The sequence below is a fragment of the Colias eurytheme genome, chromosome 1 (genome assembly GCF_061535395.1).
Source record: "Colias eurytheme isolate Ceu_HAF_F1 chromosome 1, ilColEury1 Martin Lab GWU primary, whole genome shotgun sequence".
Taxonomy (NCBI): Eukaryota; Metazoa; Arthropoda; class Insecta; order Lepidoptera; family Pieridae; genus Colias; species Colias eurytheme.
The window spans coordinates 1343638-1358168 of record NC_142980.1 but is presented as its reverse complement, the minus strand read 5'-3'; the positions used below and the strand labels follow the sequence as shown (position 1 = coordinate 1358168).

Below are 14531 nucleotides of genomic sequence, written 5' to 3'. Positions count from 1 at the left end.
GAATAATATTCTCCTCAAAGTTAGAGAACATATTAGTTTCTGTAAAGGGAATTTGATAGAATCAACCTGATAGTAAGTATGCCAGGCTTTTGATACTTCCGTATTCGTTTATTCTAAACTGCAAAGATTTCATAATTTAATTATTAATTTAATTAATGGTTATGTACTCTTAACACAATTGAACTAATATTTACTGAAATACTTCGTTATTTATTTTAAAGTAATGAAAAACTATAAATACCAAGTATCGATCGTATATACAACCACTTTGCCACTTTTATCTTTGTTTACATGTATATATTTTTCCTGCTTATCTTTTACGTTTTTTTATCTAAATAAATATTACATACATATTTTCATGTCTATCTATAACAATAAATCTGAAAGCTATTTATACAAATCTTATGAATGATTTCTATAATGTGGAGATTTTCAAAACAAATTTTGCGACCAGGTATGTCGATCCATGGTGCTATGGGTACAAGCGATAGACATGTACGCAAAAGTGTTCAGAGTCGTCGAGCCGAAGATTTTGAAGTAAGTACTTAATACGTATGTTTGTTCCAATTCTTTACTCACAATCGTACCGTGATAACTATCAAATCCTCACAAATATTGAAATTCGTGTTGTTTGTCTTCCTTTCACTTCGCAAGGGATCAATTTTGTTATATGATGTATTTTTAAACATCTCATTTTGATGGAAATTTCCTTCAGCTATAAAAGCGAAGCCCCGGGCGAAAAGCTAGTGTTAAATATTTCTAGACACCAAGTTTTCTAAAGTTATTTTTTTAAATGTAGCACTTATCATAAATAAACCTAATATTACATACTAGTTAATACTAATAGTAGATCGATAAGCAGACTGAACTATTATAAGTTTCAAACTAGGTACAATCAATAGGTACGGTAGCTTGTATTCGTTGGCAATGGAATCGCAACACTCTATTGAAAGGGAATTACTGCATATTATTATTGAATAGATTTTAATTAGCTGGCCCTGCAGTGTGTCCTGTAAGACTATTTTTCGTGGGAAACGCATTTTTTATGTGTGTATAATACATAATACGAATATTCTATTCTATTCACTATCTACTAACGCCAGCCTAGTGCATGCAGAGCGTTGGACAATGACGTAATTCCGGCCGGTCATAATCAACGAAAGATCCCAGGATTCAAATCTAATCCACTGGGTCTTTGTGACACTAGTACAAGCAAAGTCCTTTAGGCTACGGACCGATGGTTGAAATTTGACTAGGTATTCTAAAGTCTTTTATGTTCACTGTATATCACAATGAAACACACAAGTCACAAATCTTTGTATAACAGATATGTAATGAGTATGAAATACATCTTTATAATACGCGAATAAATAATGCTAAAAATTAAAATACATACAATTAATCGATCCGCTGCATGTAATACATACCTAGATACATATTTTCAGTCCTTGATTATAACAATTCCTCGATTTAGTCTAATTTTCCTGCGATTTTTGCTGTCTCCTCGGTATGTAGACGTCTACATACTTAATTCATGACCTACATAGTTCAAAATAAAATCCAAAAATAGGGCAGCAAAAAATATCTAATTCAAACAGCACATATAATATTCCCAACGTTTAAATAGCTCAATAATCAATATTTAAAGCGTAGGTAACTAGGTAGGCGTACCTATACAAAATACAAGGACAGATACGTTTATTGAGTCCGGAGTCGTATAAACCATGAAGGTAATAAGGAAGGAATCTGTACGTAAATAGACACGAGATGGTTCGAGAAATCATAGATATATCTACTCAATACGACTATACTAATTGTTATTGGATAATTTTCATACATTAGGGTAAAATTTGGTGTTTTATTCCATAACAAATAAAGTAGGTATAGTCTAATCAATAAAAATTTACTTCCAAATTCCAATTTTACGTTATAAATCTAGATAGTAAGAAATACGGCTTAACTTATAAAACTCAAATCGTTACTTATTTAGCTACAAGATATTATTAGTCTGCAGAATTTCAAGCAACACTAGCTATACATGACGACTTAATTAATTACGATACTTAAAATGCATCTATAGACACAAAGAAGCGGCGGCCATTTTGAAAAGTGTAATGGCGGTGCTTCGCGCCAAGCAGAAGGAAGTTGAAGCCATAGAAGCACAACTTGCAAAAATGTTGGATGAACTAAAGGTAATGTAGCTAGTACATTTACAATTTGTACCTACAGCAAGATGAGAGAAATGATATTTTTTAATATAAAATAAACTTTCTATTAGTACTACCTATATCTTTAGCATTACGTTATATTGCAACAGCCTTCTGACTATTTTTTGGTAAATATATGAGTATTAATATCGATCATAATTACTCAATTACATCTGTATCATATAAAATTATCAAAATGCAACATAAGCAATCGTATGTAAACATACAAACATAAACAAATCCTTCGGGCATGTTGATATGAAACGTAAATGTAAATCATGGTAATTCGAATAAATTCAATACTGTATGTTTGTTCAAGTTTCACATACCATAGGGCTTATAATTATTAAAATTATTAACACAATATCATCGCATAATAGTACAATTACTTCAAACATATTCATAACGTTTTAAATTATATTGACGTACTGAAAAGCGTTACGATAAAAGCGCGCAATAGGGCAAAACTTCGTTTCACATTACTGGCAAATATTTCACTTCAATGTATTATATTATTCTTATAATCAACTTCAGGGCTTATACTATGTCCTTGTTAACTACAAGCTGTTAACAGCTTAATAAATTCTTACCTTCAACTAGATACTATTTGCTAGGTATACCATATGGCATATATACTTAGTTAACGAAAGCTCCATCCAAGTTTTTAAATACCCTGGGTTCAAATTTGATCCAAATCCATTAAACTATAAGTGCACAAAACAATAATATGAACTGCATAAAAAAGATTACCAAAAAGAGTCTTCGTTGCGCGCATAAACTTTTGCCTAAAAATAAATATATTTTCACGGCGTTTATATAATAGATTATAATATTATGTCCAGCCTCCAGGGGAGTTACCACGATGTCTTAAAGTAGTATTACTTCCAGTGTGTGACAGTGATGGCGCTAGACGACCTGTATAGCTCTCTCATCTTTCAGACTGGAATTAATAATGTTTTAAGACTTCACGGTAGCTCTCCAGATGTTGATAAAATGCTATATATATAAAACGTTAGGTGGTAGAAGAGGAGCGATTAAAACTGCAAGCTGACGTGGACTTGGCTGCAGCAAGATTGTCTAGAGCTGGGAAACTAACCCAGGCTCTGGCGGATGAAAAGACGAGATGGGAAGACAGCGTGGAAGTAAGTATAATTATTAACATTAGACTAGTTAGGTAGGTATTTCTGTAAAGGATTACAGAAATTTTCAGGTTTGCAGTGGCCAAGATACTTCTTATGTTAGATCTGATTTAACTTTCGATGGTAAAAATTCGGTAGAAGGTTTCAACCAAAAAAGTATTACTAGGATCAGACGTAAAGACTTATTTAACATATGTTTATAGAATTACCTACTTTTGAACAAGATCATACAACATACATATTTATTGCAATTAAGCATTATAAATATAGGTACTAGTTACTACCTCTGTATATTAGAAAAATATTGCCTACTGAACTAAAAAGAAAATAGGTTTGCACGCTTTTTTATCCCACCATTTATTTGCAGAACAAATTGCGCAAATTTGCATATGTTTGCTCTCTCCATTAACATTTTTCAAGCCGACGAGTGCAATTTGAAAGAATTAAATTAATTGTTTAATTATAAACAGAAGCTTGTTCCGATGTATTAGGTATCAAGATATTAAGTACTTATGCATGGTAATGTAGTCAAGTTTAGAGTTAATTCGTTAGTTAATTTAAACTAATATTTAGTTTTATAGCATTCTATTCGAATCCCACCGCCCGCCTCGTAATCGAATTGTTTCTATTCTTAAAAAAAACTCTCCTATAATGTCTCTCTTTATGGCTCTTAACGCTCTTAAGGTTAGAGCGGGCAACCGTTTTAATTATTTACAAAAGGAATCACCACCGTCCATGAACATTTGTAAAGATAGAGCCTGCAAATGAGATGTCCACTTTTAAAGGAACAGGAAGCAAGTCTCCGGCTTATTTTAATGTTGTTTCAATGACGTTGCTTTTGCTTTAACGTCAATATTTTAATAGTGACATCAAAGGTGATCAAAGGATATTGTATTAATTGCTCGTACAGCAAATAGGATATTTCATTTCTCATGCAGAATGTACACGTCGAAAACAGGTTATTGGAAAATACAATAACATATTTTGTATGACCAAGAAATAAACTCCACGTTGGAATTTTATGTGAATCCACAAATAATTAATTTAATAAAGTTTAGTTGTCCATTTGTATGAACCACAGTTTAAAGTCCAATACACTAATCTATTTTTCACAGCACACGTCATTGTTACAACAGACAAGGCCATAGTAAATGCATGGGAACTGAACCCTTGAACTTTAGATATTATACCTATAGTGCACGAAGATATCGAAAAGTTGAATTAGCTGTTTTAACAAAGAAATAAAGAAATAAAGAAATTAATACCACAGACCAATAAAAGCCAGAAAGTACATACATATACTTGCATATAACACCAATTTAAAAGTAACCAAGTTTAAACTAACTCACGAAAAATTACTGCGGTTTATATAGGTACATATACTCTCATATCGTTCCAATTTAACCACCAACTCCCAACCCCAGGCAGCGACATACAAGCTGAAATGCACCACGGGTGACATCATCATAGCGTCCGGCTGCATCGCGTACTTTGGAGCGTTCCCGTCGCACTACCGTCGCGAACTGGAGACCAAGTGGGTGGAGCACTGCCATGAGCTGGAGATACCCTCGTCTGATACCTTTGAGTATGAGCTTATATCGCTATAGACCATCTGTATATAACTAGTTCTATGTAAAGACTCTTTTAGACTCGATTTTGCCCTACTCTTTATGTATTTGATATCAACACGCGTTTATTAGCTCCACCTGTATGTTTGTATGCAATAGACACGTTTAGACTCGATTTAGAACCACTTCAAACCAAAATTGAATTTAAAATTTGTAAGTACATGAACGAACGAACAAGAATTTATCGCAGTAAAGAGTGTTTTTTTTTGTATTTTAACGTAAAAATGAAACCCACAAACTCACATTTAGCCAAGTAGACTTCGTTTAGAAGCTCTTTTTAAAAATATCACAATCAAAAAATACAGCTGAATAATAATTAACCACCCGTTCGGAAAGCAGGATCCTCAGAGACGGCATACGTATTTTTTCATAGGTAATAAGTTAGACCTATCTAACTACCTGTGAAGTAAAAAGGTCGATCCGATGAACTCGAGACTGCCGTGTGTACACGAGCGAAAAAGATACATATTATATTCAATTGGCTGCAATTGCGAATAAAGTTTTCACTTCTCGCACACTCAATTTTATTTTAATTGCCACTTAGACATCTGGTTATTATGAGCTATCTAATATGGGCTCTAATTTAATTCGAATATGACAGTATACAAGCAGATATTATGCACATGATATTAAAACTAGCCATTTAATAATTATGTTTCTTATTTAATTTAAAACACACTATCAATTTAATTGGTAAACCTATTATTTCAAAATTGCTGAATTCATTACTTCGATTGCGAACTTATGACAAATATGTACCTACCTATAATCTAAAGATGTTCATCAGAGCTAGTCTAATAATCATCAAAATTATTAATTTCCACTCAATTCTTTCGAAAGAGTTTCAAGGCAACCCCTTTCACAGTCTTATATCAGTAATGGCTGACTCGTACACTGTGAGGACGTGGAACGCCCAAGGTCTTCCACGAGACGCTGTGTCCACTGAGAACGGCATACTGGTGACCAGAGCGGGAAGGTGGCCCCTAACTGTAGATCCACAGGAGCAGGTGATAATAGTGAACAAAATTTAAAAGTAACATTGCCTGAAGTCTGCACATTAGTAATAAATACCACAGACTGTATAAGTTTAAAGCGCAAAAGAAAACTCCCATCTGAAAGCATAACATGTAATGAAGACTCAAAAATATTTTTCAGGGACTTTGTAATAGTAGTGCTCTTTTTAATTAAAAATAAATGATTTAGATATAATATTACATCAATGGGTGGTAAGAGCCCTGGTGGTCAACCAGTAGGCATAAATTATTATTCTGGCCTTTAAAAATATTATTTGAACATTCAGTTATTGAAGATGTTATCCAAACGCTGCAAGTTAACAGTACCGATTCATAAATCTCTTCATTTTAAATGCATTCTGTTTTGGTTTAATTCTATAAATCTGGGGGCACGGTAGTGCCCCCGCCAAGACGAGCCAAGCGAACGAAACGCACGGGCACTACCTACCTTTTCTCGAAGGGCTTCGACGTTTTTTTGAACCCTCATAACTTGGGTTTGGATTATGCTAGTTCAACAAAATTTTCGGGATATATTGTCAATAGCGGACTTATTGAACATATTAAGTTTTAATTACATTAGCTTTTATACTTCAGATTTTATTTATATCTAAAAAACGCTAATTTCGTCACTGACTCACTGATGATCATCAAAATTCTTAAGGTATTTCCTAATGTCCTAGAAAGCTGAAATTTTGTATGTAAGCTAGTATTAGCACACAAACAACAAAAAAATTATAAAACTTGTAACTTTCATCCCCCAACCCCTTAAACTAGGGGATGGGAGTTTGTATGAGACCTGTAATTTTAAATTAAATTTTGATGACGCTAGAGGTCTAATCTAATAATCTAAAACTTGGTTTCCCTAGATATATATATGTATAGGTACTCCTTGTTAAAAAAAAATAACTAACTTACAAAAAGAAATGAAATCCCACCAAAAACATTTTCATGTAAAATGTTGCCAAGACGAACCCATATGACTCGCACTGTCAAAAAGTTATCAGATCTCATGTAGAGCCAAGCTTCTAACACTACACGCCCTAACTCTACAAGGCCTAACTTCACAAACTCTACACCTTAGTCAAAATATGTGGCTTGGCCGTTCGTTACTACAAGAACTATTGTATAACACAAAAGTAATGAACAGTGAATTAATTTTTCACCTTACGCCGATGTGAATGTAGCGAAATGGCCAAGCCACATATTTTGACTAAGGTGTAGAGTTTGTGAAGTTAGGCCTTGTAGAGTTAGGGCGTGTAGTGTTAGAAGCTTGGCTCTACATGAGATCTGATAACTTTTTGACAGTGCGAGTCATATGGGTTCGTCTTGGCAACATTTTACATGAAAATGTTTTTGGTGGGATGTTACTTTTCTTTATTTAATTATTTATCTCAACTTTAATGATGTTTTGTCTAAGGTTGTTTGTAAACAAGATGTCGCACTTAACTGAAAATTCGATGTTATTAGAAGTTTCTTCAGTATTATTTACTTTTGTAAAAATTATTTTGTTTTTCTCACAATTTTTCCAATACTGTGTTGGCGTTCATTTGTATTTTATGTTCATAGTGTAATTAACAATAGCCGTAAGGTGCTTTTAGGAGTAAGAATAGAAAAAACATCACTGTCGTTAAGATAACGAGTCGACAAGATAATTCTTGAAACTTTGAAAGACAATTATTTATGTCTATTAATGGATTTATATGATTTTGAAATCACATAGACAATGAAATCCTCTCGCAGGCAAATAGGTGGATAAAAAGCATGGAGCGAGACAACGGTCTTCAAATCACGAAACTATCTGACCCTGGCTACCTTCGTATCCTGGAGAACTGCATCAGACTCGGTTGGCCTATGCTCATTGAAGACCTAGGAGAGGCCCTAGAAGCCACTCTGTCACCGGTGCTCTTAAAGCAGACTTTCCTACAGGTAATCTTGTGATAAAAGTGTTTTTCCAACCCATAGATCTTGCTGAATGCTTCTTGAACATTTGCATTGCAAATTATCCGGTTTACAGCCCAGCGTAGTCTGAGGAAATTTCTGTGTGAACTTTATTTCAAAAAAGTGTATAGTTTCTCTCCACAGTCTTACCTCTCGAGACACAACGATCATGTCACAAAATCGCTACTTAACATAAAAGGAAGGAAAGCAAACACTCGCACTGCATATCAGATTTTTTCTCTTTATTGGGTCAATAAAACGTGAAAAATACGAAATTCTATTTAAATTCGAGCCGTATTCCCTTTAGGCCGGTCGCCTGCTCATCCACCTCGGCGACAGCGACATAGAGTACGACACAAACTTCCGCCTGTACCTCACGACCAAGCTCGCCAACCCGCACTACTTGCCCGAGATCTGCATACAAGTGACGCTCGTCAACTTTACTGTCACTCTGTCTGGCCTGGAGGAACAGTTGCTGGCGTGAGTCTTGTAGCGTGATATCTATGTGGAATGTTTTACAGAATTGTGGTAATTTTAAAGTCACTATCAAACATTTATTTAGTCAATTAGACTTATTTTACAAGCTCTATTATGCCACCGATTTGGAAAGTAGTAGTCAACTCTTAATAAACTTATTGTTAGCAATATAAAGCATGTGTATATATTTATTTGAAAAATGTTTTGTATATTGTGAGAAATCTAATGTAATAAATGATATTTCTAAATCCTTGAGTTCAGTCCCAATTATATTACGTCGGGTATTACGTCGAGTGTAGATTAAATATCAAGTCAAACGAAAAAATCAGCTCACACATTTGAATAAATGAAGACTCATAAGATCTTACGGATTTTTTCCTTTATGTTTATATAAATTAGTATGATCTTTATCATCGTATTCTTACACAAATTTCGCAATTACCAAAAAAATAATGAATTCCTTCTCGATAAATAAAATAATTATCCCATTAATAATATCATACAGTGACGTGGTCCGTCTAGAACGACCGGACTTAGAAGTACTTCGAACAGAACTCATAGTACGAATTAATGCTGACAAAGCAACGCTACTGGAAATCGAGGACAAGATCCTACGCCTGCTGTATGCTTCCTCTGGGAACATTCTGGATGATGAGGAACTTATAGAAACTTTGAATGAGAGCAAGGTAAGGAACGGAAAAAATTAGTTGTAATCGTCAGGTAGATACAATATACAAAATGACCATGTGACCAGTAACTTGAATTTTAACCGTATTTTTTAATGATAATTAAAAAAATAAATACAATGTATGCTTTCACATTTCAATTCGATTCATCAGCACATAAATGTTTTGTGTGGCGTGAATTAGGATATATTATTTAGGAAAAATAAAACAAAGTCATAATTTATTCATATGTGTTGTGTAATTATTTTTCTCACTTTTCGGGGACATAAGCCATCCACGAGAATTTACATCTCAATCCGCCACACTGGTCAAGTGCGGATTGGCAGATGTCACTCGTCATCGAACTTTTTGGTTCTTGGACATGTCGTTCCATCACTGTCCCGCAATGCTTGACCCATCAGATCAGTAGAGATGGCTACAATTTGCAGATAAATTGAAAAATCCATCCAATTATTCCGCAGTTTCATAGCTTTTGAGGTCACAGGCCTTGACCTGCTACTTACTATTCGATAAAGTTGATTTCAGGTGTCGTCTGGCAATATTTTCACACATGAAAATATTTTCAATACGTAGCATAAATGCAACTTTCTGACACCATCACTTAACTCCTCAACAGTCGGCCAGCCGCTTAGACTGGTAGAGAAGGTGGCCCTACCTCCATAAGTTTTATACTATCAACGAATGCCTACCTCCATAAGTTTTATACTATCAACAAATGCCCAAATGCCGTATTTTATTTAGGAAACGTCAGAGATAATTAACGCTCGTCTAGCGGAGACTGAAGCGACAGAAGTGAACATATCCGCGGCTAGAGAGAAGTATCGCACGGTGGCCACTCGCGGTGCTGTGTTGTACTTCGCAGTGGCCCAGCTGGCGGACATCGATCCTATGTACCAGTTCTCTTTGAAATACTTTACACAGGTGATCAATAGACAATTTTGCAATATTTAAATGTTCTCTTGACATACACTTACACAGATTATTAAGAGTACTACTGGACGTACAAGCTTGTAGACTGTCTAGCATAATAGTATAATAATTAGGTATGTTATTGCTAATTGATATTGGCAATAACTGTATATTCTACTATATAGGTTTTAAATGATAATTAAAGTAAAAGCTTTTTGTTCTATAAGAGAACCATAGTCCGTAGCTGGGTTATTTTAAAACACATCAATCGGGTTCATTTTATTTATTATGCGACAAGCAGAAGCAAGAAAAAGGGAAACAAAGTACTTCGATGTATTTCCAAGAATTTCAGCTGCTCCAGGCAAAGCTTTTAGTCCAACAAACAATGATCTTAGCGACGAAGTTTATTATTCTTTTCTTTATTTTAACAAGTAAAATAACTTTAATAATAAACAATCCCGTTAGAAAAAGCCAATTAACGGCATCATTAATTGTATTTCCCAGGTATTCAATTTAGTTATCGAGAAAAGTGAAAAATCGGATATATTAGAGAAAAGATTGGAAATACTCCACGACGAGATAACCCTGTCGGTGTACAGGAACGTGTCTCGAGGACTGTTCGAACGGCACAAGTTGGTGTTCAGCTTTCTGCTGAACATGGCCATTTATCTGCACGCGGGAAAAGTGCACCAGGATCAGTGGAACTTTGTTTTGAGGGGACCCGCTGGTACTAAAGTGGTAAGAATTGACATAGTATAAAATACATTGTAAATTTAGAAGTGCAAATTTTGCAAATGTAACTATCAGAAATTGTACAGAAAAGCGTGTTTATACCTACATACAATTTTCTTGAATGCATTTAAGAATAAAAGTCGCAACATTAAAAGAAAGAATACTGAAATACTTGTACTCTTTTGTGGTAAAGGTGGTATAAAGCTTCCTCTTCACAGAGCAATTACGAATGATTATGAAATAAAATTATATATCATTGCGGTGAATTTCAGAGAAATACGATTTAACATTAATAGATTGACACGAGTGTTGTACGTGGAATTGATATTGCACGTGGAATAATTATAATATGTACTCAATAAGCTTATTTCATTTGATTGAGGTCGATTTCAGCAATATAATTAATTTCAGGTAGATATTTATAAAAGATGAAAGGTACAACTTACCTAATTTGACTCGATTTTATTCTCTTGCTATATAATTACAATCGATCAAGTTTTTTACGCTATATAGTGTGGCAAATAAATATATGTCATACCTTATCTAACTATAGATACATATAGAATAGAAGCTTTCCATCGAAGCCGTATTGTCGTAGGTACCAGGAAAGAAGCCACCTGTAGAGGCTATGTCGGATCAGATGTGGCTCGCCGTTAACCACCTGAACGAGTCCGACCCGAGCTTCGCTGGTCTGCTTGACGATTGCTTAAGGAAAATAGACATCACTTTGGGAACATTTACTGTGGTGCGTGTCATACCTACTGGCTACTTTTATAAATAAAATAAATAAAAATAAAAAACACTTTATTGTACAATGCACAGATATACAATACAATAATATACAAAAAGAATCTTCACCGGACAAATTGGCGGCCTTATCGCTTTGAAGCGATTTCTTCCAGGCAACCTTGGGATATAGGATTTATTTTATGTTTGGGTTTAGCCAATTTTATAGATGTAGTTCTATACTGGTCTTACTTTTTACTTACCTAGTTACGTGTTTCGTTACTTAAGTACTAATCGTTTGTAAAAAAATACTAAATTTTAAGTATGTATAAATGAACAAATATATCAAATATCAATGATAGTCCGTCAGTTAACTACCACCAACTTCGTAAGTTTATATAGATTCTATTCCCCAAGTGTTTTACAGGAGATTCACGTGAACAAAAACGATAAGACTCCAGCGAAGAACAATTGGAACGAAACGCTATCACCATTCGAGAAGCTGATGATAATCAGGAGCTTGAAGGAGGAGAAGCTAGTGTTCGCGATAGCTCAGTACGTGAGCACCAGCCTCGGGACCGTGTTTATAGAGAGTCCGACCGTACAATTGAGTACTTTGTGAGTATCACTGGACAATAATTATCATTATTACCAACACGATTTTATACCTCTGGTTTTATTAGGCTTAGGACATATCCCACGCTGTGAAGTGTAGATTGACAGATATCATCGCGCATGATTTGACAACAGTACGCACGCCTGTCGCCTCGTTCCTGAAAGCGGCTCGACGGAACTCGGAACCATGATAATATCATAAAGGCCTCCCCCACATTGGGCGTAGGCCGAGCGTACGCGTTTCCTGAGCGTGCTGCCGGCGTCGGCGCGGCGCGGACGTCGCGTCAGCGCGCCGTCTGTGGGGCGCGGGCTACGCGTTGTCCAGCGCCGCGCGGGCGCTTCGTGAACGCCGCGCAGACGCCGCGCTTACGTCGCGTTCCATGGGCGTTCGGCCGCCCGTGCCCCCCGCACACATTCCCCTCCCGCGCCCGCTAGCATCTCAGTTAGCTAGCTTTAGACGCGACGTCGCGTCGGCGCGGCGCTTGCGCAGCGCTTGCATAGCGTTCGATGGCGCGACGCCCGCGCCCCACAGACGGCGCGCTGACGCGACGTCCGCGCCGCGCCGACGCCGGCAGCACGCTTAGGAAACGCGTACGCTCGGCCTACGCCCAATGTGGGGGAGGCCATACGCAAACTATCAACGTAACTGTGCACTCTGCAGTCTGCACCATTAATACATGGTTTTCATGGTTCATGGTTCATGGTTTTTTGACATTGATTTTTTCGTTATAGTTTATGAAAAATCTGAAATAAGTATTAAAATAAAACTGTTTTGAATTTATTGCTATAAATGTATGTTTAAAATGATAAAGTGCACACACATAAATTAGTACTTAATAAAATAAATACCTAATAATATAATAAAATATGTCAAATAGCATAGATAGACATAGAGGTTTACATACGGTAAAGCGATCAATGACCTTTTATGGACCGAAAATGTCAATCGGTAGAAAATTACTGTAATCGAGTCTTCGATGTGCGTGGGAGGCTGCCACTGCACCACCCACGATCGCGATGTTAACAACTATATAATATTATACTAGCTGCGCCGCGCGGTTTCACCCACGACTAACCCGCGTGCAAAATCATGTATTTCTATTTTCTATAAGTCATTTACCTATATAATATAACCTAACTATATTCCTGTTAAATTTTATACAAAGCCGTCCAGTAGACCGTCTATCCATCCATCCACACTTACAAACTTTCGCGTTTATAAGTAATACCTACTTACTAATTAGTGTGATTTCAAAAAAATACCTATAAAATTTTATAATTTAATAGTTTAATACCATGATAGCAGAGAAATATTTCTATAAAAGATGACTGATTGACTGATATATGCAAATATGTATAAGTTTAACAGTGGCTGTAGCATTCACATCCCAAAATATTGGAAAAACCCGTCATTCTCAATGAATCAGTCGGTAATACCTATTATGTATAGGTAGGTATCTAAAACACTATAAGGAAAAAGCCACTATGAACCATATAACCATATTTCGTTAAAGGAAACCATTTATTGAATATTATTAAACGATAACAGTATTTATTAAAGTACGATACAAAGTTTAAAACACAACGGGAAAGAATACCTAAGTACTTAGTTAGGTACTTACAGATTTAAGGACTACAGTACCTACAATAACAACCACATCTAACATCGTATGCAAACTAACATAAGTAGATTCATGAAACTAAACTTGAACAAGAAAAATATATTTCTAACGTCTGAATAACAAACGGAATCAACGGAGTGCAATAAGAGGATATTTGTAGCTACTTAGATTATACTTTGTTTGTTTACTTGAAACTGTTCGCGGGTAACGTTTTATTTCCTTACAAAGAGGTCTTTTAAACTTCAATGATCTCAATATTATTATTGTATTGTAACAGATTGTTTGCCCACTACTTATAAGTTATAATATTCATGTGTTGTGGTGTCAAGTTGTTTGAATCAAAGTTATAAGTAATCTATTTAGAAGTTTCTTTTTTCATCTAACATTGACTGTTCCAAACCTTTCCAGAACTTAGGGTAGGTAGGTACTCTTTACTGACTTTAACGTACTTACATTGGCCATTTTTATAAATTTTAGGTTTTCACCCGAGGCTTCTCCCGCGTTTTCATAAGAAATTTCTATGAGAGTAAGCTTAGGAAACATACGTAGCATAATCACAGAATACTTAATAGTAGCTAACGCTACCTACAGAATGGACCCTCTCCGCCTCCCGCCAAAAGTAAACACTTACGTCAGCCCGCACGATCATGAGTAATATGGCTGGCGCTTACCTCAAGGATGATACACAGCGAAAATTACGCTTGACAACATAATGATTACAAAAGCAATAATTTATGAAATGTACAGTTAAGTAGATGTGTGATGTGATGAATGTGTTAGTGTAGGTATCTAAACCTGGTGTTTTAAAAGTAGTGTCTAAATATAAAATAAAACTCGCG

The 14531-nt window shown here is 35.5% G+C and overlaps 1 protein-coding gene across 1 annotated transcript in view; it reads left to right on the top strand.

The window, feature by feature from the left end:
• Nucleotides 1–14531, top strand: part of Dhc16F (Dynein heavy chain at 16F) — a 102659-nt gene that overhangs the window by 69930 nt on the left and 18198 nt on the right. Inside the window, exons 49-60 of the mRNA XM_090106837.1 lie at nucleotides 455–537; nucleotides 2081–2192; nucleotides 3224–3349; nucleotides 4771–4931; nucleotides 5840–5981; nucleotides 7728–7913; nucleotides 8233–8405; nucleotides 8908–9088; nucleotides 9830–10009; nucleotides 10502–10735; nucleotides 11328–11474; nucleotides 11883–12073. Coding sequence (XP_089962963.1) covers nucleotides 455–537; nucleotides 2081–2192; nucleotides 3224–3349; nucleotides 4771–4931; nucleotides 5840–5981; nucleotides 7728–7913; nucleotides 8233–8405; nucleotides 8908–9088; nucleotides 9830–10009; nucleotides 10502–10735; nucleotides 11328–11474; nucleotides 11883–12073 — 1916 coding nt within the window. The remainder of the gene's footprint in view (nucleotides 1–454; nucleotides 538–2080; nucleotides 2193–3223; nucleotides 3350–4770; nucleotides 4932–5839; nucleotides 5982–7727; nucleotides 7914–8232; nucleotides 8406–8907; nucleotides 9089–9829; nucleotides 10010–10501; nucleotides 10736–11327; nucleotides 11475–11882; nucleotides 12074–14531) is intronic.